General features: G+C 45.4%; 1 protein-coding gene across 7 annotated transcripts in view; it reads right to left on the reverse strand.

Annotated features, from left to right (window-relative positions):
- Positions 1 to 24,138, reverse strand: part of LOC140714389 (2-hydroxyacylsphingosine 1-beta-galactosyltransferase-like) — a 32,028-nt gene extending 7,890 nt beyond the window's left edge. The window contains exons 1-2 of one of the 7 annotated variants that reach the window (XM_073025620.1): positions 23,878 to 24,138; positions 10,552 to 11,383 (exon numbers count right to left, since the gene is read on the reverse strand). In XM_073025620.1, coding sequence (XP_072881721.1) covers positions 10,552 to 11,383; positions 23,878 to 23,975 — 930 coding nt within the window. In that variant the 5' untranslated portion in view covers positions 23,976 to 24,138. Of the gene's footprint in view, positions 1 to 10,551; positions 11,384 to 12,729; positions 12,842 to 23,298; positions 23,326 to 23,525; positions 23,672 to 23,785 lie in introns of those variants that run through there. The other 6 variants (XM_073025627.1, XM_073025624.1, XM_073025621.1 and 3 more) reach the window with 6 other exon arrangements.
- Between the last annotated feature and the right edge of the window lie 2,810 nt (positions 24,139 to 26,948).

Here is a 26,948-nt window from a genome sequence, read left to right on the forward strand (position 1 = left end):
CCCAAGCTGTCTCAAGGAGAAGCCGGCGCACTCCACCAGGGGCGGTGTGGTCCAGGCTGGAGTCACTACTGCTCTCTCCTCCCCCACCCGCCAGAGGACAAGCTGTATTGTGATCAATTTCCCCCACTCGCCATCAGACAAGCTGTATTGTGATCAATTTCCCCCACCCGCCAGAGGACAAGCTGTATTGCTATCAATTTCCCCCACCCGCCAGAGGACAAGCTGTATTGCTATCAATTTCCCCCACCCGCCAGAGGACAAGCTGTACTGCTCTCTCCTCCCCCACCCACCAGAGGACAAGCTGTATTGTGATCAATTTCCCCCACCCGCCAGAGGACAAGCTGTATTGTGATCAATTTCCCCCACCCACCAGAGGACAAGCTGTATTGCTATCAACTCCCCCACCCGCCAGAGGACAAGCTGTATTGCGATCAACTCCCCCACCCGCCAGAGGACAAGCTGTATTGCGATCAACTCCCCCACCCGCCAGAGGACAAGCTGTATTGCGATCAACTCCCCCACCCGCCAGAGGACAAGCTGTATTGCGATCAACTCCCCCACCCGCCAGAGGACAAGCTGTATTGCGATCAACTCCCCCACCCGCCAGAGGACAAGCTGTATTGTGATCAATTTCCCCCACCCGCCAGAGGACAAGCTGTATTGTGATCAATTTCCCCCACCCGCCAGAGGACAAGCTGTATTGCTATCAATTTCCCCCACCCGCCAGAGGACAAGCTGTACTGCTCTCTCCTCCCCCACCCACCAGAGGACAAGCTGTATTGTGATCAATTTCCCCCACCCGCCAGAGGACAAGCTGTATTGTGATCAATTTCCCCCACCCACCAGAGGACAAGCTGTATTGCTATCAACTCCCCCACCCGCCAGAGGACAAGCTGTATTGCGATCAACTCCCCCACCCGCCAGAGGACAAGCTGTATTGCGATCAACTCCCCCACCCGCCAGAGGACAAGCTGTATTGCGATCAACTCCCCCACCCGCCAGAGGACAAGCTGTATTGCGATCAACTCCCCCACCCGCCAGAGGACAAGCTGTATTGCGATCAACTCCCCCACCCGCCAGAGGACAAGCTGTATTGCGATCAATTTCCCCCACCCGCCAGAGGACAAGCTGTATTGCGATCAACTCCCCCACCCGCCAGAGGACAAGCTGTATTGCGATCAACTCCCCCACCCGCCAGAGGACAAGCTGTATTGCGATCAACTCCCCCACCCGCCAGAGGACAAGCTGTATTGCGATCAACTCCCCCACCCGCCAGAGGACAAGCTGTATTGCGATCAATTTCCCCCACCCGCCAGAGGACAAGCTGTATTGCGATCAACTCCCCCACCCGCCAGAGGACAAGCTGTATTGCGATCAACTCCCCCACCCGCCAGAGGACAAGCTGTATTGCGATCAATTTCCCCCACCCGCCACAGGACAAGCTGTATTGCGATCAATTTCCCCCACCCGCCAGAGGACAAGCTGTATTGCGATCAACTCCCCCACCCGCCAGAGGACAAGCTGTTGCGATCAATTTCCCCCACCCGCCACAGGACAAGCTGTATTGCTATCAATTTCCCCCACCCGCCAGAGGACAAGCTGTATTGCGATCAACTGCAGACTTCTGCAGTGTTCACAGTAAATCTCCTTTAAGGCAGTGTACAACATCAATGGCAGGATTCTTAGCAGTGTGGAGGAACAGATGGAACTTGGAGATCCCTCAAAGTTGTCATACAAGTTGATAGGGCGGTTAAGAAGGCATATGGTGTGTTGGCTTTCATTAGTTGAAGGATTAAGTTCAAGAGCTGTGAGATAATGTTGCAGCTCTATAAAACCCTGGTTAGACCACACTTCGAATATTGTGTCAGTTTGGGTTGCCTCACTATAGAAAGGATGTGGAAGCTTTAGAGAGGGTGCAGAGGAGATTTACCAGGATGCTGCCTGGATTAGAGAGCATGTCTTTTGAGCATACATTGAGCAGATTAAGGTTTTTTCCTCTTTGGAGTGAAGGAGAATGAGAGGTGACTTGATAGAGGCGTACAAGATGTTAAGGGACAGAGGTAAGTAAGAGAGGATAAACAGCACCTTGCTGGTTGTCCACTCCCAGGGCAGAAGCAGCTAATACAAGAGGGTATAATTTGAGGAGATTGGAGGAAAACATAGGGGGTATGTTAGTAGTCTTTGAGTGTGGTGGGTGCATGCGACATGTTGCCAGTGTGATGGTACAGGTGGACACATTAGGGACATTTAAGAGACTCAGACACACGGATAAAAGAAAAATGGAGGGCTATGTGGGAGGGAAGGGTTGATCTTGAATTCGGTTAAAAGATCAGCTCAGCTTTGTGGGCCAAAGGGCCTATACTGTTCTATATTCTAACTATTTTTATCTATGTCTAAGGATTGCAAAAGACAAATACTGGCTTCTTCTCCTCTCAAGGACACAGATGTTAATTTCAACACCCTGAGGGACAGAGTCCTCAATGCTCGCTCTCACACTGCAGTGACACACACAGAATAATTTCCACTCTTTCATCAGCACATCACCGCTTTAATTAACCACCCTCTACATTATCCATCCGTCACCGTTCACTTCAAGCTGCCTGCTCACCGTGCCTCTGAAGCAGTTGCTGTATTTACAGGAGCAGCTGGGACAGTGCTGGACTGGATCGGCATCGCCCCGGCCTTCCCACATCACAGACCAGCTGACACGGCAGCCCACGAGCCTCCCCGCAAATGAAACGCGTGAGTGCTCACAGCTACAGTGATGGTCAGCCTCCTGGCCTTTTCAGCCAGAGAACCATTACACAGCAGAGCAGAATGAGGCCACTCAGCCCATCAAGTCCTCTCCTCCATTCCATCATGGCTGATCCCAGATCCCTCTCAACCCCATTCTCCTGTTTCTCCTAATAACCTTTGGTGCCCTGACTATTCAAAAACCTATCAACCTCCGCTGTAAAGATACCCAGTGACTCAACCTCCACTGTAAGGATATCCAGTGACTCAACCTCCACTGTAAGGATACCCAGTGACTCAACCTCCACTGTAAATATATCCAGTGACTCAACCTCCACTGTAAGGATACCCAGTGACTCAACCTCCACAGCCGTCAGTGGCAATGAATTCCACAGATTCACCGCACTCTGGCTGAAGGAAGGCTCGAGAGACAAGCACCCAATACTTTTCAGTTCCTGATGTGGGCTTTAGCTGGAACCCCAGGGCAGCACGTTCAGTGGGGTTTAAAGCACCCACTGCAAATTGGCTCTGCACTTTTGTACCAACTAGCACTCTACTGTGAGAGGTAATTTTATTACCAGAGACTTGTTGAGGACCCACAAACAAGGAGAAATTACACTTGCATTTGCCCACTCTCTAACCACAAGGCCATTAATTAACTGTCGCTAAATTGTCCACGAATATGGGTTCAATTAACAAGCAGAACAAGTGGACAAGCAGCTTCAACACTTCTACAAAATGCCACTCAACTTCACCAGAGCTGACCCACATACAACTAGGACAAGTGTCAACTTGACATGGAAAAGCTTCGTCACTCCGTACAACAAGTCACTTAACCATTTGTGCTTCAGACCCAATGCAAAGCGCAAAAAAAAAATCTATTGAAACGTATTTTCCTATTTGTTGTCTGCATGGGTACCATTAACCACTTGAATCAAGACTGCATCATTAAACTCATTATTGTGCCACTGTACTGATCACTGGGACAAGCCTGTCTCCACACGCCAGGCCCAGCTCTGCCACCAAGTTGGCATGGCAACATCTATGACAGCAGAGAACATGTTTAACAACACGTTCATCCAAGTAATCAGGAAGATTGAAAGCTCCACATTAAAACTGAGTAGGTGTTGTTTTGCTTTGAATGCTCTGTTATAAAACAGAGTCATAGAGCACTACAGCACAGAAACAAGCCATTCAGCCCATCTAGTCTGTTCTAAATTACTATCCTGCCTAGTCCCATCTGGGCCATCCCTCCATACCCCTCACATCCAAACTTCCCTTGAATGTTAAATATAAGAACATGGATCCCTGAAAGCAACATTACAGGCAGACAAGGTGGTGAAGGGTTTTGGTACACTGGCCTTCATGTCTATCAAACATGTGAGCTGTTGCAGTTTTACAAGATATTGGTGAGGCTGCGTTTGGAGTACAGTGTTCAGTTTTGATCACCCTACTATGGGGAAGATGTCATGAAGCTGAAGAGTGCAGAGGAGATGGAAGAGGATTTTACCAGGAAGGACTGAGTTTTCGAGAGAGGTTGGGACTTGATTCACTGCAGCATAGGAGAATGAGAGATGATCTTATGGGGATGTACAAAATCATGAGGGGCAGAGACAGGGTGAACATATTTCTCCCAGAGTTGTGGAATCAAAAACTAGAAAGCTTAAGTTTAAGTTGAGAGGGTAGAGATTTTATAGGAAGCTGAGGGGTAACCTTTTCCACACAGAGGGTGGTTAGAATATGGAAGGAGTTGCCAGAGGAAGTGCTTGAGGGAGGGACATTAAAAAGCAGACTTGGACAGGTACATGGATAGGAAAGGTTAAAAGCGATGTGGGCAAATGGGACTGGCTTAGATGGGAATCTTGATCGCATGGAACAAAGGAGCTGTTTCTCATTTTATAACTCTAATAATTCACGGACAAAAGAATCCACAGCTACTTTTGACTTTCATATATGTTACACACCACAATCAGTAACCTTTCGGTGTCCTTAGTACAGCCTCCGTTCTGGACTATGGGCAGTCACCATTCCAACCCTGGCATCTGGCGATGTCTCGAATAGGCAGAATCCATCATCACGAGGCCCCGCCACCCAGGACGAGCCCGCTTCTCATTCCTACTGTCGGAGAGGACCTACAGGAGCCTGAAGACACACATCCAATGTTTCAGGAACAGCTTCTTCCTCTCTGCCATGAGATTTTTGTACAGTCCACGAACACTACCCCACTGTTCTTGCTCCCTTCTTGTACTATTTTTTGTTATTACCAGTGTTTCTTATAGTAATTTATAGTATATTTTATGTCATACACTGTACTGCTGCCCAAAAGAGAACAAATTTCACGACGTGTCAGTGATAATAAACGCGATTCTGATTTGCACACAGGTCCCTTTTCACAGATTGGTTCGTTCCAGGAGATACCTGTCCGACCTGCCCCTGACCTTCCACCATACACACCACCAGTAGGGGCAACACTTATGTAATAAATAGCACGAGAAATTATTGTGACAACTGCTGTCAGATTTCCGAATCAATCACTTCTTTGACAATGGGCACCACAGTCACGTAGCAGTCAGCGTGATGCCATTACAGCTCGGGCCATCAGAGTTCAGAGTTCAATTCCGACACAGCCTGGAAGACGTTTGTACCTCCTTCCAGTGACGCACGAGTTTCCTTCCACATCCAAAGGCATATCGGTTGGTAGGTCAATTAGTTATTGTAAGTTATCCTGTGATTAGACTAGTGTTAAATAGCTGGGTTGATGGGCGGTGCAGCTTGTTGGGCTAAAAGAGTCTTTTCTGGGTTGTATCTTTAAATAAATAAACTAGTGTGGCCACGTTCTCGAACTCAACACTAACTCTTCCCTTATTGTCACTTTAACATTTCTTTCAGCTCTCCATAAGACATAGGAGCAGAATTAGGCCATTCAGCCCATCAAGTCTGCTCTGCTATTTCATCATGGCTGATCCCAGATCCCATTCAACCCCATACATCTACCTTCTTGCCATATCCTTTGATGCACTGACCATCAGGAAACTGACAATTTTCACTTTAAATATATCCACAGTCTTGGTCTCCACAGCAGACTGTGGCGGAACAATCTACAACTCACCACTCTCTGACTAAAGTAATTCTTCCTCACCTCTGTTCTAAAGGATCACCCTTCAATATTGAGACTGTGCCCTCTAGTGCTGGATACCCCCACAACAGGAGATATCCTCTCCACATCCACCCTTTCTAGTCCTTTCAACATTCAGTAGGTTTCAATGAGATCCCCCTGCATTCTTCTAAATTCCAGTGAGCACAGACCCAAAGCTGCCAAACGCTCCTCATATGTTAACCCCTTCATTCCCAGAATCATCTTCATGAACCTCCTTTGAACTCTCTCTCATGACAACATATCCTTTTGCAGATATGGGGCTCAAAACTGTTGATAATACTCCAAATGCAGCCTGCCTAGTGTCTTACAAAGCCTCAGCATTATCTCCTTGTTTTTATATTCTACTCCCCTTAAAATGAATGCCAACATTGCATTTGCCTTCTTTACCACAGACTTAACCTGTAAATTAACCTTCTGGGAGTCTTGCACAAGGACTCCTAAGTCCCTTTGCACCTCCGATTTTTGAATTTTCTCCCCATTTTGATAATATTCTTCACTTTTGTTCCTTTTATCAAACTGCATTACCACACATTTCCAAATACTGTATTCCATCTGCCATTATTTGCCCATTCTTCCAATTTGTCTAAGTTCTGCTGCAATCACATTGTTTCCTCAACACCACCTACCCCTCTAACTATCTTCATATCATCTGCAAACTTTGCCACAGTGCTATCAATTCCATTATCTAAATCACTGACAAACAATGTGAAAAGTAGCAGCCCCAATACTGACCCAAGGAACACCACTAGTCACCAGCAGCCAACCAGAAAAGACCCCCTTATTCCCTCTCACCACCTCCTGCCTGTCAGCCATTCCTCTATCAATGCCAGTATCTTTCCTGTAATGCCATAGGATTTTACCTTAAGTAGCCTCGTGTGAGGCACCTTATCAAATGCTTTCTGAAATTCCAAGTAATTGGCATCCACTGCCTCTCCTTTGTCCATCCTGCTTGTTACTTCCTCAAAGAACACTAACAGATTTGTCAGGCAAGATTTCCCTGTACAGAAACAATGCTGCTTTTGACTTATTTTATCATCACTCTTCAAGTACCCCGTACTAATAGACTCCAACACTTTCCCAGTCACGGAGATTCGGCTGACAGTAATTTTCTTTCTTTTGCCTTCCTCCCTCTTAACATTTGTAATCTTGTAGTCCTCCTGGACCATGCCAGAATCAAGTGATTCTTGAAAGTTTATAACCAATGTACCTGCTATCTCTTTAGCAAACAACACACACAAAATGTTGGTGGAACACAGCAGGCCAGGCAGCATCTACAAGGAGAAGTACTGTCAACATTTCAGGCCGAGACCCTTCGTCAGGACTAACTGAAAGGAAAGACAGTAAGAGATTTGAAAGTAGTGGGGGGAGGGGGAAATGCGAAATGATAGGAGAAGACCGGAGGGGGTGGGGTGAAGCTAAGAGCTGGAAAGGTGATTGGCGAAAGTGATACAGAGCTGGAGAAGGGAAAGGATCATGGGACGGGAGGCCTCGGGAGAAAGAAAGGGGGAGGGGGGAGCACCAGAGGGAGATGGAGAACAGGCAGAGTGATGGGCAGAGAGAGAGAAAAAAAAACAAACAACTAAATATGTCAGGGATGGGGTAAGCAGGGGAGGAGGGGCATTAACGTAAGTTAAAGAAGTCAATGTCCATCAGGTTGGAGGCTACCCAGCCGGTATATAAAGTGTTGTTCCTCCAACCTGAATGTGGATTCATCTTGATAGTAGAGGAGGCCATGGATAGACATATCAGAATGGGCAACCTCTCAATTAGCACCTCTCCAACTCCTGCAACCTCTGCACCATTCTGTTGTTCCTTGTATTTGTTATTACCATGGACACTGTTTACTCTGTGTGCTTCACACAAACAAAGCATTTCATTGCACCTGGTGTATATGACAAGAAACTTATTGGAGTTTTCCTCAAAAATGGTGTGCAAACCTAATTACAGTCTGAACTCCCTTTTAGTACTTTTATTTGAACTCATTTCTGATGCCTCATTATAGGACTGATATGGAAACTTTAGAGAAGGTGCAGAGGAGATTTACCAGATTGCTGACTGGTTTAGAGCAAGTCTATGAAGATAGGTTAAGCCAGCTTGGGAGTGAAGGAGGATGTGAAATGACTTGGTGTACAAGATGCTAAGAGGCTTAGATAGAGTGGGCAGCCAGAGACATTTCCCCCAGAGCTGAAATGGTTAACATGAGAGGGCATAATTTTAAGTAATTGAAGGAAAGTATAAGGAGAATGTCAGAAGTATTGTTTTAACTGTCTGAGTTACAGTTTTTTAAACTGTCTTACTTCCTAAGTTATAGACTCCAACACTCGCCCTCCTCTGCTTCATAACTTCAGATTGGGTCACTTTCCTCCCTCAGAAGATACCACTTGACCTCAGTGTCTTCAGCATCCAAAATAGAGTTTATTTTCCTCCTTTTTGTTTAAATTGCAAATCCATACTTGGTCTCATTTTTCACCTCAGGGGTTAAGCTGTCTGGGACTTGACACTCTCTTCTTCTCAATGCCCATTATTTGAAACTGTCTAGTTTGCACTGTGTGTATCATTACAGCTCCTAGAGTCATACAGCATGGAAGCAGGCCATTCAGCCCATCTAGTCCTTGGTCAACCAAGATTCCCTTTTGAGTTAGCTCTATTTGCCCACATTCAGTCCATATTCCTCAACCTTTCTTATTCACGTACCCATGCAAGTGTCTTTCAAATATCGTTAATGTATCTGACAGTCACTTCCTATGGCAGCTTATTCCATATACAATAAGAGATAGGAGCACAATTAGGCCAATCGGCCCATCAAGTCTGTTCTGCCAATCCATCATGGCTGATTTTTTTAATGCATTCCAATCCCATTTTCCTGTCTCCTCCCTGTAACCTTTGACACCCTGCCTCACCAAAAACCTATCAACCTCTGCTTTAAATATACCCAATGACTTGGTCTCCACAGCTATAACAGATTCACCGCCCTCTGGCTAAAGAAGTTCCTCCTCAGTTCAGAAAATGCTATGGTTTCCAGGGGTTTTCCATTTCTAGCCCTGTCGCACATAATCACCTTTTTTTACCTACCACGTTCGATTCAGCATTCCATGTTTGGTACAGGAAGGGCATTAGACATTTTGAAGATCTCTTAATTGATAATCGCTTCGCTTCTTTTCAACAGCTCTCTGTTAAGTTCAACCTGCCTAACGCTCACTTTTTCAGATATCTCCAAATTCGACACTTTACTGCTCCTTTAATTCCTAACTTTCCTGAAATGCCTGCGAAAAATGCTATGGACCTATTTCTCTCCATTAATCCACTAGGTAAAGGTTTAATTTCAATTATCCAAGATAAACTAGCAGCCTTACGATGGGCCCCTGTGGATAAAATTAAAATGGCCTGGGAGCAGGATTTAAATATCTCCTTATCCGAGGAGAGCTGGGATTCAGTTCTCAAATCGGTTAACTCAACCTCTCTTTGTGCTCGCCATTGTCTCTTACAGTTTAAGATTGTTCATAGAGCCCATATGTCTAAATCTAAACTATCTCGATTCTACCCTGGCATTAGTCCGCTCTGTGATAAATGCAAGAGGGGGCGTGGCCTCTCTCATCCATATGTACTGGCTCTGTCCTAGCTTGGAGAAATTCTGGAAAGATGTCTTCACTACACTATCGGGTATTCTGAATCAGCACCTAGAACCTAACCCCTTAATTGCCCTGTTCGGTTTTTTGGGGCGAGACAGATTTATGTCTGGGTCCGACCAAATGCCGAATACTATCCTTTGCCTCTCTCCTGGCGAGACGCTTGATCCTCCTTAGATGGAGAGATGTTGCCCCGCCCACTCATGCGCAATGGCTTAACGACATTATGGCCTGCTTGGACCTCGAAAAAAATTCATTATTCAGTTCTCAATTCGGATTTAAAGTTCCATAAGATCTGGGGGCCTTTTATCAAGTACTTTCATAACCTTCCTCTTGACTAGGGTTTTTTTTTCTTTTCGGTCCCTTGCTTTCAGCTCCCTTTCTTTTTCTGGTAGTAGGCATTATTATCCTGTGTTGCTAAGTGTATTCACAGTCTGGGAGTTTGACTGTCCGGACTTATACTCTCTATACTGTGTGGTGGTTGGTCTGGAATTGTTGTTGTTTTTTTCTTGTGTTGTGGGGTTTGGGGAGGACACTAAGCTCACTTGTCTTTAATTTAGGTGCTTTTTTGTTAAATTCTCTTCCTCTGTAGCATATTGTTATTGTATGCTTAACCTTGCACTGTATTAATGCTCCTCATTGGGATTTGGGGTTTTTAATTTTGTAAAATGTTTTGAAAAACTAATAAAAAAATTAATAAAAGAAGTTCCTCCTCATCTCTGTCCTAAAGGGCGTCGCTGTATTCTGAGGCTGTAATACTGACCACCTTCAGGGTGAAAATGTTGCCCCTCAAATTCCAATGAAATCTCTCCTCTCTCACCATAAACCCATGCCCTTTAATCATTTATTCCTCAACCCTGTGAAAAAGACTGTGCGCATTCACCCCTTCTACAACCCTCACGGTTTTATAGACCTCTGTAAGTTCACCCTTCAGTCTTCTATGTTCAGAGAATAAAGTCCCATCCTGCTCAAGCTCTCTCCCTCAAGACCCGGCAAAATGGGGCCTTTGGTTAAAGAGTGATTGGTGTAACTCACCTCTGACAGTGGGTTTGCCTGCCTGGTGAGGATTCCTCCCACAAACACAATTGTGGGCAGAGTGGGACGCGGAAACTCCAGAGCCACATCCGTACAGAGAAGGAACATGCTCGAGCCTTGGACAACCTCCATCATCGACCTGGAGGATCCCACTTTGTGCTTCTGCACAATTGCATCGTATTTTGGAAGGATGGCCCATCTGGTGCCTATGCGGCTGACAATGTAAATCAAAGCGTTCCATGCACGTTCCAAGAGGTTCATCCGATCGGTCATGAGAGAATTAAATTCCGGGACGTAGGAAATAGGTGCAGGAGCCCCGAGCTCCGCTGGGAACCACAGCCCAGTGGAAAATGTCACGTGTTTTAAGCCCAAGATCTCAGCATAGACGTAGCCACACATTTCATTGGGGTCCACCAGTAACAGATCAAACTTCTCTTCCCTCAGACGACTCTCCAATTCTCGATTGCCCACCATCCTGTCACAGTTTGCTGTGTAGGATTCCAGAATGCCAAACAGTTCCAGGGAGGTCAGCCTACCAGAGAAAATGTTCCTCATTCTCTCCTGCAGGAAGTCGTCGGCAGTCTGACTGGTGAACATCCCAGGGTACAGCTGAGACCGGTAGTATGGGGACTGCTCGATTTCTCGCCCCTCGGACACCACAAGGACTACCTCGTGCCCTTGGCTGTACAGAGCCTTGGCCAGCGTCCGGAATATCTGCAGGTGGCTCTCAAACATGATGGGTGGAATAACCATTATCTTGGCCCCGGCGGAGATCTTCAAGGATACCAAAGACAACAGGAGGAGGAAAAGGGGAACAATCAGCAACTTCATTCTGCAGAGAGCAAAATAAATCTGTTAACATTCTGACAGTGTAGATGAGCAGAGGGACCTTGGGGTCCAAGTTCACAGCTCCCTGGAAGTGTCTACACAGGTTGATAGGATGGTTAAGAAGGCATGTGGCACGCTTGCCTTTATTAGTCAAGGCACTGAGTTCAAAATGCAGCAAGGTATGTTGCAGCTTTTAAAACTCTGGTAAGGCCACATCTGGAGTACTGAATCATTAAAGGAATGATGTTGAGGTTTTGGAGAGGATGCAGAAGAGGTTTATCAGGATGCTGCCTGTATTTGAGGCCATGTGCTATAATGAGAGGTTGGACAAACTTGGCTGTTTTCTCTGGAGCAACAGAGGCTGAGGGGAGATCCGACAGATGTTTGTAACATTATGAGAGGCATAGGTAGAGTTGACAGGGAGCTTCAGCTTCCCGGGGCTGAAATGTCTAATACCAGAGGGCATGTATTTAAGGTGGGAGGGGGCAGGCTTTTTAAAAATCAAACAGGGAGGTGGGTGCCTGGAGTGTGCTCTCTGGGGTGTGGTCGAGGCAGATACATTAGGGACATTTAGACAAGACACCTGAATGTGAGGAAAAAGAAGATTATGATCATGGTGTCGGCAGAAGGGATGAGTTTAGTTGGTCATTTAATTACTAATTGTTTGGGCACAATGTTGTTGTTCAAAGTACATTTATTATCGAAGTACGTACACATTATATGCTTGAAATTCATCTCCTTCAATGCAGCTACAAGAAACCAAAAGAACCCATTTAAAAAAGACCGACAAACACCCAACGTGCAGAGAGAGAAAAAAAAACAAATCACGCAATCAATAAAAATAAGCAAATAGCATTTCGGACAGAAGTGAGTCGTCAGCATGAGACCTAGAGCAGCCAGAGCAGGCCCGAAGCCTCAGTGCAGTGAAGAGCAGAGTAAGCATCACAGGGCAGTGAGCAGAACCGGTCCAACCCTCACACCCTGCTGTTTCAGTCCATCTGGCCCAGCATTTAAATTGAAGCACCTCTTCCTGTGCAGCACTATTCTGTGTTCTATTCCCAACTCTGACGGCCACAAATTCTCAGATTCATACTCATTTCTTTCATTTATTTATCACACGTGCATCAAAACATACAGAAAAATGCATAAACACAAGAGACCTGCAGATGCCGGAAATCTAGAACAACACACACAAAATGCCGGAGGAACTCAGCAGGTCAGGCAGCATCTATGCAGAGGAATAAATAGTCAACGTTCTGGGCTGAGCCCCTACATCAGGACTGTCAGAGATCACAGAGAGGGAGTACTAGGTGAAGGTCTCACTGAACTCCCATCAAAGAGAAAACATACCCTTCTTCAGGGTAGACATCCCTCGAAGAGGCTTCACAGCGGAGCAGCAAATCATAAAGGCAAGAGGTTCTGCAGATGCTGGAAAGCCAGAGTAACACACACACACCCACACAAAATGCTGCAGGAACTCAGCAGGTCGGGCAGTATCCAAAACAAATAAATAAACAGTTGACGTTACAGACCAAAACACCTCATCATGTCTTGAAGATATTCAGTAACTGAGCTTCCGTAGGCCTCTTGGGCAGAGGGAGAATTCTGAAGAATCTTCAGGCAGAATTACAAAGGTTTATTACCCTCTGGATGAAGACCCTCTAGACACCTCAAACAGGGAAAGCCACGCCTATTTGTCAAGCGTAATAATGATTCTAAACGTTTCATTTCGATGACACTCATCCTTCTGAACTTAAGGAAGTATACCTTCAGGAAGTTTGCTTACCTATTCCTTGGACAACCATCAGAAATCCCAGGGATTAGTCTGATGAATCTAATGCTGCAATTCCTCAGCTGGACATCTATAATGAAGCCAGGCCTGGGATCAATATTCCAGGAGCATTTTCACCATACAACTGGAATACATACAACTGGGTACCCTTGCACCCAGATGCTCACTGTTCATGAACAGTAACATGTAGCAGTTTCTGTACAAGAACCCCAGACCCCCCGAACAGCAGCACTAACTCAAAGAATGTGGAAATACAAAAAGAAAAAAAAACAAAATAACAACAATAAATACATAAGTAATAAGTATCTAGCTGTACAGTCCTTGAAAATGAGTCTATGGTTTGTGGAATCAGTTCAGTGATGGGGTGAGTGAAGTTACTCCAAACCCTTGGCATTTAAAAAGTATTAAAGAAGAATTGTTTTGTTGTTGTTGTTGTTGTTGTTTGTGTTGTTCTGCCGAACATTGTGGGCATTCTGCGTTGATACTGGAAGTGTGGCAACACTTGCAGGCTGCCCCCAGCACATCCTCAGAATGTGTTGGTTGTTAAATCAAATAACGCATTTCACATCCACATCTTTCAATATTCGACAGGTTTCAAAGAGATTCCTCCCCCTCCCCCCAATTTTTCTAAACTGCAGTGAGTTCAAGCCAGCAGCCATCAAATATTCCTCATATATTAACAGTTTCATTCCCAGAATCATTCTCCTGAGCCTCCTCTGGACCCTCTCCACTGCCAGAACATCTTTTCTTAGATAAGTGGCATAAAACTGCTCACAATACTCCAAGTGTGATCTGTCCAATGCCTCAGCATCACATCCATTCTCTGATTCCAAGAGGACTAGACAATAAATGCTAACGTCACATTTGCCTTCCTTACCAGTGACTCAATCTGCAAGTTAACCTTTAGGGAATCCTGTACAAGACATCCCAAATTCCTTTGCATCTCTGATGTTTATATTTTCTCCCTGATTAGAAAATAGTTTATGCCTTTATTCCTTCTAGCAAAGTGCATGACCGTACACTACTCTGCACTATATTCCATTGCCACTTCTTTGTCCATTCTCCCAATCTGTCTAAGTCCTGCAGGTTCCCTGCTTCCTGAAAACCACCTTCCCAGGTTAAGACCTACAAGTATCTGGGAGTACAGTTGGACGAGAAGCTAGACTGGACTGCCAACACAGATGCCTTGTGCAGGAAGGCACAGAGTCGACTGTACTTCCTTAGAAGGTTGGCGTCATTCAATGTCTGCAGTGAGATGCTGAAGATGTTCTATAGGTCAGTTGTTGAGAGCGCCCTCTTCTTTGTGGTGGCGTGTTGGGGAGGAAGCATTAAGAAGAAGGACGCCTCACGTCTTAATAAGCTGATAAGGAAGGCGGGCTCTGTCGTGGGCAAAGTACTGGAGAGTTTAACATCGGTAGCTGAGCGAAGGGCGCTGAGTAGGCTACGGTCAATTATGGAAAACCCTGAACATCCTCTACATAGCACCATCCAGAGACAGAGAAGCAGTTTCAGCGACAGGTTACTGTCGATGCAATGCTCCTCAGACAGGATGAAGAGGTCAATACTCCCCAATGCCATTAGGCTTTACAATTCAACTGCCAGGACTTAAGAACTTCTTTTTAAAGCTATTATTAATGCTTTTTGAGTTAGTGATTTAGATGCATATCATATTATTACTGAGTTAAGTATTGTATGTAATGAGTTTTTGCTACAACAAGTGTATGGGACATTGGAAAAAATGTTGAATTTCCCCATGGGGATGAATAAAGTATCTATCTATCTATCTATCTACTATCTTAGTATCATCTGCAATCCTGGCTACAAAGCAATCAAATTCTTCATCCAAAGCATTGGCATGTAATATGAACAGAAGCAGTCCCAACACTGGAACCTGCGGAACACCACTAATCACCAGCAGCCAACCAGAATAGGCCCCCTTAATTCCAACTCTTTGCTTCCTGCCAATCAGCTAATCTTCTATCCACGCTTGTACCTTTTCTATAATACCATGAGCTCTTGTCTTGTTAAGCAGCTTCAAGTGCAGCACCTTGTCAAAGGCCTTCTGAAAAATTCAAGTAAACAACGTCCATTGACTCTCCTTTGTCTATCCTACCTGTTATTTCCTGAAAGAATTCCAACCGATTTGTCAAGCAAGATTTTCCCTTTCAGGAAACCTTGATGGCTTTGGACTACTTTATCGTGTGCCTCCAATAACTTCAAAACCTCATCCTGAATAATGGACTCCAACATCTTTCCAAATACTGAAGTCAGCCTACAATTTCCTTTCCAATGCTTCGCTTCCTTCTTAAAGGGTAGAGTAACATTTACAATTTTCCAATCCTTCAGAACCATTCCAGAATCTAGAAATTATTGAAAGATAATTTCTCCACAGACTAATGTCTGCACAATCTCTTCAGCCACCTTTTTGAGAATGCTGAGGGTTCATCCATCTGCTCCAGCTGACCATCAGACCTTTCAGCTTCCCAAGTACCTTCTCCTTAGTAATAGCATGCCCCCTGACATCTTTGAAATTTCTGGCACACTAGTGTCTCCCACAGTGTAGACTGATGCAAAATACTTATTAAGTTTGTCTGTCATTTCTTTTGCCTCCATTACTACCTCTCCAGTGTAATTTTCAATATAACCGTGTAACAATTACAGCACAGAAACAGGCCATCTCGGCCCTTCTAGTCCGGGCCGCGCAATATTCACTCTTGTTGCTCTTTTATTCTGTATATATCTGAAAAAAAATTGTGGTATCCTCTTTGATATTTTTGACTAGCTTCATATTTCATCTTTTCCCTCCTTATGGTTTTCTTAGTTGTTTTCTATTGGTTTTTTTTTTGTGTTTTTTTTTTTACACTTCCCTAATTCTCTAACTTCTCACTAATTTTTGCTCAAATTATACGGCTTCTCTTGCTTTTAAATTGCCTTTGACTTCCCTGATCATCCACGGGTGCCCCATCCTCCCTTTAGAATACTCCTTTCATCTTTGGGCTGGATCTATCCTCACCTTCTGAACTGCCCCAGAAACACCAGTCACTGCTGTTCTGCCAGTGTTCTTTTCCAATCTGTTTTGACCAGCTTCTCTCTCATGCCTCTGTAATTCTCTTTAATCCACTGTAATATGGATACAACTATCTTTATCTTCTCCCTCTCAAACTGCAGGGTGAATTGAATTAGAATATGAATTTATTTAAATCTTACATCCATCCTACAACGTGAGAGAGTAAACATCTTTGCATTATGACTCCATTGCAATGACATATGAATTTATAAGTCCAATGGCTTGTAGAAAGAAGCTGTCCCGTAGCCTGTTGGTCCTGGCTTTAATGTGCGGTACCGTTTGCCAGACAAAAGCAGTTGAAACAGTTTATGGTTGGGGTGACTGGTGTCCCCGATGATCTTCCAGGCCTTCTTTCTGCACCTGCTGCTGTAAATGTGCTCAGTGGAGGGAAGTTCACATCCACAGATGTGCTGGGCTGTCCATACCATCTCTGCAGTGCCCAGCAATCAAGGTTGGTGCAGTTCCTGTACCAGGCATGGATACAGCCAGTCAGGATGCTCTCAATGATGCCCCTGTAGAAGATCTTGAGGATTTGGGGGCTCACGCCAAACTTCTTCAGTCACCCGAGGTAAAAGACACACTGTTGTGCCTTTTTTGCCACACAGCTGGTGTGTACAGTTCAGGTGAGATCTTTGATGATATGTATGCCGAAGAGCTCGGAACTACTCACCCTCTCAGCTGCAGTCCCGTTGATGTTGATCAGGGCAAACCCGCCTACATGCCTCCTGCAATCCACCATCAGCTCCTTTGTTTTTGGACATTGAGGGAGAGGTTGTTATCTCGGCACCACTGTGTCAGGGTGTCAAACTCTCCTCCGTGAGCTGTCTCATCGTCGCTGCTAAAAGGTCGATCAATATCCTGTCATCTGCAAATTTGATCAGCAGATTGGAGCTGTAAGTGGCAGCACAGTCGTGGGTGTAAAGGGAGCAGAGGAGGGGCTTAGGACACAATCCTGGGGGCACCTGTGTTGATCATATTATGATCACTGCCTCTCAAGAATTTCTTTACTTTAAGCTCTTTAATCAAATCTGATTCATTTGAAAACACCTAATCCCAGAATTGCCTTTCCCCTAGTGGGCTCAACAACAAGCTGTTCTAAAAACCCATCTTGTAGGTATTCTACAAATTCCCTCTCTTGGGATCCAGCGTCAACCTAATTTTCCCAATCTACCTGCATTTTGAAACCCCCATGATTATTGTAACATTGCCTCATTATTAATGCCTTTATCTCCCATTGAAATTTATATCCCACTTCCTGGCTATATTAAAAAAAACTCCATCCAGGGTCTTTTCACTCATGCAGTATCTAAACTCTACCCACAATGATTCTACACCTTCCAATCCTATGTCGCCTCTTTCTAAGGATTTGATTTCATTTTTTACCAACAGAGCCAGCCCACCCATTCTGTCTACCTGCCTGTCCTTTCACTACAAGGTGTATCCTTGGATGTTAAACTCCCAACTATGATTCCCTTTCAGCCACATCTCGGTGATGTCCACAACATGATACCTGCCAATCTTTAAGATTACAAGATCATCTACCTTATTCCATATACTGTGTGCATTCCAATAAAAACCTTCGTCACAGCGTCCGTCATCTGAGTGGACATCTGCAGGGTGGTGATCTTAAGGCTTTAGCTCGTCAAGGCTTCCACGAAGAGAAAGCAAAGGACAGAAAAGCTCAAGTTTCCTCGTTCCTTCTTTGTATCTGCTCACCTAGGTAGAGATGCCAGGCTAGGATAGTGAAATGCTCCTCCTGCGGGATGTGGGAAGGCAGGGAGACCTCCAGTGTCCCTGACCACTACAACTGTGAGGTGCATCCAGCTGCAGCTTCTAACAAACCACTGCACAGTGGGGTTTAAACTAGAGTTGCAGGGCAATGGGGACCAGAGTGCCAGAACAGTTAGTGGAGAGGTTGTGAGGCAGATGTTGGTAAGACCTCAGACAAAGTTAGAAATCAAAAGGTTGAGCTTGGCGTGACTTTTTTGAAAAGGGTGAATACAGGACTGAAAGTATTGTATCTGAATGCACACAGCATGCAGAATAAACATAGAAAACCTACAGCACAATACAGACCCTTCAGCCTACAATGCTGTGCCGAACATGGACTTACTTAGAAATTACCACGGGCTACCCATAGCCCTCTATTTTACTGACCTCCATGTACCTAGTTCCATGCATCCAGGAAACTCTTAAAAGACCCTATCATATCTGCCTCCACCACCGTTGCTGGCAGCCCATTCCACGCACTCACCACTCTCTGAGTAAAAACTTACCCCTGATATCTCCTCTGTACCTACTCCCCAGCACCTTAAACCTGTGTCCTCTTGTGACAACCATTTCAGCCCTGGGAAAAAGCCTCTGACCATCCAATGATCAATGCCTCTCATCATCTTATATACCTTTATCAGGTCACCTCTCATTCTCTATCACTCCAAGGAGAAAAGGCCCAGTTCACTCAACCTATTCTCATAAGGCATGCTCCCCAATCCAAGCAACATCCTTGTAAATCTCCTCTGCACCCTTTCTATGGCTTCCACATCCTTCCTGTAGTGAGGTGACCAGAACTGAGCCTAGTACTCCAAGCGGGGCTTGACCAGGGTCCTATATAGCTGCAACATTACCTCTCGGCTCCTAAACTGGCTAACGTGAGGAGCATAGCTCTAAGGTGCTTGGAAGCAGGTACAAGGGGGATGTCAGAGGTAAATTTTTCACACAGAGAGTGGTGGGTGTGTGGAATGCACTGCCAGTGAAGGTGGTAGAGGCAGATACAATAGGGTCTTTTAAGAGACTCATAGATATGTACACAGAGCTTAGAAAAATAGAGGGGTATGCGGTACAGAAATTCTAGGCAATTTCTGGAGTAGGTTACCTGGTCGGCACAACATTGTGGACCGAAGGGCCAGTGATGTGCTGTAGATTTCTATATTCTATCCTCCCTATACCTTCCACCAATCACCTTGAGATTGTATTAGCCATTTCCTCCCTGGGAAAAAGTCTCTGGCTCTCCACTCAATCTATGCCTCTTATCATCTTGTATATCTCTATCAAGTCACCCCTCATCCTTCTTTGCTCCAAAGAGAAAAGGCCAAGTTCACTCAACCCATCCTCATAAGACATGCTCTCTAATCCAAGCAACATCCTAGTAAATCTCCTCTGTACCTTCTCGAAAGCTTCTGCATTCTTCCTATAATGAGGTGACCAGAACAGAACACAAAACCAGAAGCCAGAACAAACCATCTTAGTCCAGCTTTTGCCACCTTCCTTTCCAGTCCTGAAGAAGGATCTTGGCCCAAAATGTTGACTATTTATTCCTTTCCACGGATGTTGCCTGACCTGCTGACTTCCTCCTGCATTTTGTATTTGAGACACAAAACCAGTTCAACTAGAGGAGTTTCTTTCAGAGCAAGAACATGTCTTATCACAGGTCCAGAATCAGAATCAGACCCTAACGCAGGGGTGGCAAATCTCCGAGAGCAAATTGTGCAATAATCTTCTAAAAAATTCACTTGTGTACCACGGTAACTTTGATTAATAATAGTAACAATAATTATGGACTCGTTTAAGAAAAAAGAAGTCCTGCTGCTTATTTATGAGTATTCATTGTTTTACTAGTAATAAGAATTACAGAGATAGATTGAAATAAATGAAGCACTTCAGACACCATCATCATCATTAGGTGCCATGAAGTATGACATCATCATTACGTGCCAAGTCGTATGACATGGATGATCATGGTCTCATGACCATGAATGTTCTTGGCAAATTTTTCTACAGAAGTGGTTTGCCATTGCCTACTGCACAGCCTTTTTACAAGCTAGGTGATCCCAGCCATTAGCAATACTCTTCAGAGATTGTCTGCCTGGCATCAGTGGTCACATAACCAGGGCTTGTGATGTGCATCATATGACCATCCACCACCTGCTCCCATGGCTTCATGTGACCCTGATCAGAGGGCTAAGTAGGTGCCACACCTTGCCCAAGGGTAACTTGCAGGCTGGTGGATGTAAGATTGCCTTACATCTCCTTTGGTAGAAACATATCTCTACCCCACCACTCAATTTTAGAAATGCTGTTCTAAACTTCGAGGGACGGAGTGAAGTGATGATGGTGCTAAATGACGACCCCTTTGCTTGCATCTTTGGAAACAGCTCTATTTCGATCTTTGATACCTCTTTTTCTTCCTTTTCAAGGTTCTTTTGAAGACCCTGACCTGGAGTTACACTCTGACTTTGGCTCTTTGCGGGAATGGGACCCGCTCTCAGGGACACATGACCGGCCGCTTTTTGATATCCCAAGGACGCGGCCTGGAAGACGAGTGCGCCTTCAGGGTACCCGGTTTTCGTGGCTCTGGAGACGGGCTGATTCAAGGCCGGTGCCCCTGACAGAGGCGTCATGGGAGAACACCGAACATCAGGAGCAGCAGGTTAGCTGCTGTGGGCTGTGTGTCCGAAGACCTGAGCCTTTTTGGGGCTGACTCTCTGAGAATCGAGAGAGTGGCACTGCACGCCACGTACCCACAAAATTTGGGCACACGTGCCATAGATTTGCCACCCCTGCCCCAAGGGTAGCAGACCAAGTCCAGGTATCTAGAGTAGCCTCACAGTCCGTCTCCAGCAGATACCTTGAGCAAGGCTGAGGGCCCAACTTCAGACTGGCCAAGAACCTTGAGGTAGGGATGCCTCACATTCTCAGTCTGAAAGCAATGTGCAAAGATAAGAAGAAACAGTCATCCCAACTTACAACAATACTCTCCCACTCTGTAACAAAACTCCTGTCATTAAATCGATAATAGGGGTGCCACAGTAACATAGCGGTTAGTATAACACTACTGCAGTGCCAGCGACCTGGGCTCAATTCCCACCGCCAACGCTAAAGTTTACACATTCTTCCTGTGGCCATGTAGGTTTCCTCCACATGCTCCAGTTTTCTCCTACATTCTAACAATGCACAGGTTGCTAGGTTAATTGGTCACATGGGTGTAATTGGGTGGTGTTGGCTCATTTGGGCAGAAGGGCCTGTTACTGTGCTGATCTGTAAATCTAAATCTTAAAAAAAAAACTTTTAAAAACTCTTAAAAATTTCAATCCAAAAAGTATAAATTAATTCTTGATTCAATTCAAAGTAATTCATTAAGTCCTGCCCTTTTGTCCACACAGATGAGGTTTATATCTCTATCAGTGCATAAGCTTTCATTACAGTTAAGGGGCCTGCGGAGTGTTGTGGACACAGCCCAGTCCACGCTGGACTACAGGATCTACAGGAGCACTGGTTCAAGATGGCAACATCCATCATCAACGATCACCACTGTCCAGGCCATGCCCTCCTCTCACTGGTACCATCAGAAGCCGGAAGTCCCACACCTGTTCGGGAACAGCTACAACCATCAGGTTCTTGAACCAACCTGCACAAACGTAACCCTACCTCAGCAATGGAACACCGCACATCACCTCTGTATGGACTCGTCTCTGATGGCGTCCTGCTTTAGCATAGCTTGTTTTCACTGTATGTACAGTATTTTTATGTATATCTGTACCTATGTGCTTGTGATGCTGCTGCAGGCAATTTTTCGTTGTACCAGCACTTCACCATATTTAGTGCATGTGATTATAAACTTCCTAGGAGTGGACGTCACCAATAGCCTGTCCTAGTCCAACCACATCAACACTATGGCTAAAAAAGCTGACCAACACCTCTAATTCCTCAGGAGGCTAAAGGAATTTGGCACGTTCCCATACGCCCTTACCAATTTTTAGAAGTGGACCATAGAAAGCATGCTCTCCAGACTCACCCCAGCTTGGTTTGGCAACCACGCTGCCCCTGACCACCAGGAAGTGCACTGGGTGTGGACACAGCTCAGCACATCACAGAAACCAGCCTCCCCTCCATGGGCTCTGTCTTCACCTCAGGAAAGTAGCCAGCTTAATCACAGACCCCACCCACCCTGGACATTCTCCCTTCTCCACCCTCCCGTCAGGCAAAACATACAAAAGCCTGAAAGCACATACCACCAGGCTCAAGGACAGCTTCTCTCCTGCTGTTGCCTGGCTACTGAATGGTTCCCTATACAATAGGCGGACTCTTTACTTCACAATCTACTTTGTCCTGATCTTGGACTGTACTGTCTGTCTGCCAGCTCTGCACTTTCTCTGTAGCTGTTACACTTTATTCTGCATTCTGTTACTGTTTTACCTTGTTCTACCTCAGTGCACTGTGTAATGATCTGATCTGTTATGAACAGTATGCAAGACAAGCTTTTCACTCTATCTTGGAACAGGTGACAGTAATAAACCAATTCCAAACCCGATTCCAAAACTCAACTAGGCCGTACAACGCTTAACAGTGCAGACAACCGGGGTTCAATCCCTGCCTTTACCTGCAAGGAGTTTGTGCATTCTTGTGACCACGTGAGTTTCCTCTGAGTGTTCTGGCTTCCTCCCACAGTCCAAAGACGTACCATTTGGTTGGTTAATTGGTCATTATAAATTGTCCCGTGATTAGTTCAGATTGAACTGGGGAATTGTTGGGCAGCACGGCCCAAAGGGCCGATTCCACACTGTGTGTGGACAGATACAGAAACAGCTTCCAAAGTCAGGGAATCGCAGACAGATAGACATCTAGAAACGAGAACCGAAACTTTCAGAGAAACTCTACTATTGGACAGTCCCAAGCCTGGCTGCAAAAGGAGGAGGATTGGGCAAGGGGCTAGCAACCCCATCCCGTAAAAACCCAGCGCTACAGAAACACCAACAGAAGCTCCAAAGACTTCACCCTTGGGAAAGGAAGGGTCTTCGCCTGGAAGACTTTTGGAACTGTGTGGTAAAAGCTGAAGTCACAGAGCCAATCAACCTTCGACTCAGGACTGAGGACTCTGGCGAAATGCTATCAGTGGCCTACCCACTTCAGGGAATCACCAGAGTCAAGACTCAGCACTCTCTCACACACACTATCAGGCCAAGCGTTCACTCTAAACCCGAGGATGATCCATCTCTTAACCAAAGTTTCAAAGGAAATGGAAGCCATTGTGGGATAGAACAGACTCAAAGGGCTGAATGTTCACCTCCCAATTCATACTCCTACCAAACTCTGGTGATATATCCTCTGCTATTCTTTCACAAGCCAGCATTATTCTGCAGATCCCAGTCTGTTAAACCTGTGACCTGGAGACTGTCCCGTGTAAGAGGGCGTTACACAACCCCTTTCCGTACCATGCGCCGGAAAGCTACTTTGGATCAAAATGCAAATTCCACCTGAGTGGGACCATCTTGTTTGGAACCGGTTACTTACACCTGGTATTTTTAAAGGAATCACGTGAACTGTAACCGCTGGAAAATGTTTGTCGCCGAGTAACAGACTCAACATTAAAACGACGACCGAAAGCTCAGAAACTAGTTCCGAAGAAAGGCTGCAGTCAGCGCTTTGCGCTGGGTTTAACCAACACAGGAAGCCGGCCGTGGTTAGTTTGGTCAGCGTCGATTCAAGTGGTTACAACACTGGTCTTGCTGCAGATAGTTAACGACAGAGACAGACACAGCGTGACCGCTCACCTGACCGGCCGAGTGTTCCGAGCGGCCTCTCCACCGCTCGCTCGCTCGCTGAATCCGGAGTAGGAACCCGACCGTTCGGTTTCACTTCCTACCTGCGGGCTCCGCCCCGAGTCACAACCGGCTCAACTGGATTCGGAGTCACCGGCTGGGAAACGGACCCTGCACCCTGCTTTCCGGTTAGAACCAGCATCCCTGGAGTATTTTATGGGAATGTATTTCCTGGAGAACGTGCTTCAGTCTTCATTAGTAACGCACGCAAAGTGCTGGAGGAATTCTGCAGGTCAGGCAGCATCCATGCCTTGGAATAAAAGAGTCGACGTTTTGTGTGGAGACTCTTCAGATTGTTTCAATTTTTTCACTCAAGATGTATCCCTCACTGTTTCTATACATGAAGTCAGAAGAGTAACAATATATTTATATTTTAATATTCATTTTTAAAAGTTTTTTGTCTTAGTTTATTAAGATAGCCTACTGTACCTAATAAAGTGGCCACTGAGTGTAAATGTGTGCTCTTCCGCTGCTGTAGTCCATCCACTTCAAGGTTCAAAATGTACATTCAGAGATGCTCTTCTGCACTCCACTGTTTTAGTGCATGGTTATTGGATCTAGTGTCTCCTGCCTGTCAGCTTGAACCAGTCTGGCCAATCTCTGCCGATCTCTCTCATTAACAAGGCATTTTCACCCACAAAACCTCCACTCACTGGATTATTTTTTGTTATTCACACCATCCCATTCTCTGTAATCTCCAGAGACTGTTGTGCTTGAAAGGCCCAGGATATCAGAATTTTCTGAGATACTCTTACCACCACGTCTGGCACCAACAATCATTCCATGATCAACATCACTTAGATCACACTTATTCCCCATTCTGATGTTCAGTCTGAACCACTTTACCACATCTGCATTTTTTCATGCATTGAGTTGCTGCCAGATGATTGGCTGATTAGATATTTGCATTAATGAGCAGACGTGCCTAATAAAGTGGCCAGTGGTGAGTGTATTACTTTTTATAATGATTGCCCTCGTCTCCAAATCATAAACATGAGAGATTCTGCAGATGCTGGGGATCCAACGTAACACACACAAAATACTGGAGGAACTCAGCAGATCAGGTAGCATCTCTGGAGGTGAGTCAATGTTTTAGGCCGAGACCCAAAGCCTGATGTCTTGATCTGGACCCTGTACAGTATGAGGTCCAGATGAAGGTTGCATAGACGCTGCCTGACCAGATGAGTTCCTACAGCATTTTGTGTTTGGTACACTTGTTTCCAAAGCTTTATAGCATTCTTTTTCCTGAGGAGGAGGCCCTCCACTGGTCAGGGTCTACCGTTGATGTTGCGTCTACCTGCCTGTGTTTGATACACAAGCTAGGGCAGTACAATATGGAGAGTAAGCTGTTACCCACGCCACAGGCTCCCCCCTCTCCCCGCAGCTGATGAATCCAAAGGACCAGCAGAGACCAATACAGTTTGGCATCAGTGGTGTCAGAAGAGATGCCAGTTAGTGTTGAACTCAACGTAGGACTGCCTTAGGGAATCCAGCTCTGGATTTTTCTTTGGGGATTACTCCCGAAGTCCTCATGAGTGGGTATAGCCACAAGATGGTGAAGGTTTGAGATCAGAGTTTTCCTTCTTCTTCGACTGACAAGCCCCATTTGCCCAAAAGTAGTGGCATATAATCTAAGTAGTGTTGGTGCGTGGCCTAGTGGTTAAGGCATCAGACTAGAAATCTGAAGGTCACTGGTTCGAGCCTCAGCTGAGGCAGCGTGTTGTGTCCTTGAGCAAGGCACTTAACAACATATTGCTCTGTGACGGCACCGGTGCCAAGCTGCTTGGGTCCTAGTTCCCTTCCCTTGGACAACATCGGTGGCGTGGAGAGGGGAAGGCCTGCAGCTTGGGCAACTGTTGGTCTCCCACACAACCCTGCCCAGGCCTGCGCCCTGGATACCTTCCAAGGCGCAAATCCATTGTCTCACGAGACTAACGGATGCCTAATCCTATTCCATAATCCAAGTAAACTGATGCTTGATCATGGTGTGACAAGTGAGGAGTCAGAATTAGCTCAAAGTGTTCCAAATAACAAATCTCTGCATTATCCTGTACTTGTGAAATAACATAGAGGAAGTAGAATAATTATTCTATTGTGATATCATGTGGTGAGGTTCCTCCTTGCAATCAATATTAAACACAGAACAGTACAACATGGGAACAAGCCCATTGGCCCACTATCTCTGTGCTAAGCACAATTCCAAATGAAATTAATCCTTTCAGCCTCCACATGATCCATATCCCTACATTGGCTGCATGTTCATGTTGGAGTCAACTTTAATATCACTGGCTGGCATTGTGTCATGAACTGTGTTGTTTTGTCGCAGCAGAACAGTGCAATGCTCAAAAAGCTACAAATTACATTATCATAATGTACATTGTTTGAAAGCATTGTTTTAAATGCATATAAGGCTAAAGTTATTGTTTAATCATTTGCATTTTTTTAACAAACGCGTGTATTTTTCACAGTGGGGTGGTTCAGCCCCACTTACTGGTAGAAAGTGGTATAGCAGTTACATTCATCTTTTCATTTCTCATTGGCTAAGTGTTAGCACTTTACCCACGTGATGTAATTGTGCAACCAGTGATTAGTTTCTTCTTATCTAAGGAATTTCTGTTAGCTCGATTATAAAGGTGATGGATTTTTCAGCAGCATCATCTTTTCTTTCCTCTTTATCTTCGCCCCCTTTGCTTTTCAGCTCTTTACTTGGATGAACTGAGAGTGTGGATCAATACGTGGAACCATGACGTTGTGGCCATTACAGAGAGTGGGATGTCTCAGGAGCAGGAAAGGCTGTTGAGTGTGCCAGGCTTTAGATGTTTAAAAAAGAACAGACAGGGAGGGAAAAGAAGTGGGGGATTGGCATTGCTAATTAGGGACAGTGTCATGGAGGATGGTCTACTGAGTCAGTGTGGCTGGAAGTTAGGAACAGGAAAGGGGCAATAACTCTACTGGGTGTTTTTTATAGACCCCCCCAATAGTTACAGGATATTGAGGAGCAGATCGGGAGGCAGATTCTGGGACGGTGCAACAATAGGGTTGTTGTGATGGGAGATTTTAACTTTCCTAATATTGATTGGCATCTCCTTAGCACAAGGGGTTTAGATGGGGTGGA

The sequence above is a fragment of the Hemitrygon akajei genome, chromosome 21 (assembly GCF_048418815.1).
Source record: "Hemitrygon akajei chromosome 21, sHemAka1.3, whole genome shotgun sequence".
NCBI lineage: Eukaryota > Metazoa > Chordata > Chondrichthyes > Myliobatiformes > Dasyatidae > Hemitrygon > Hemitrygon akajei.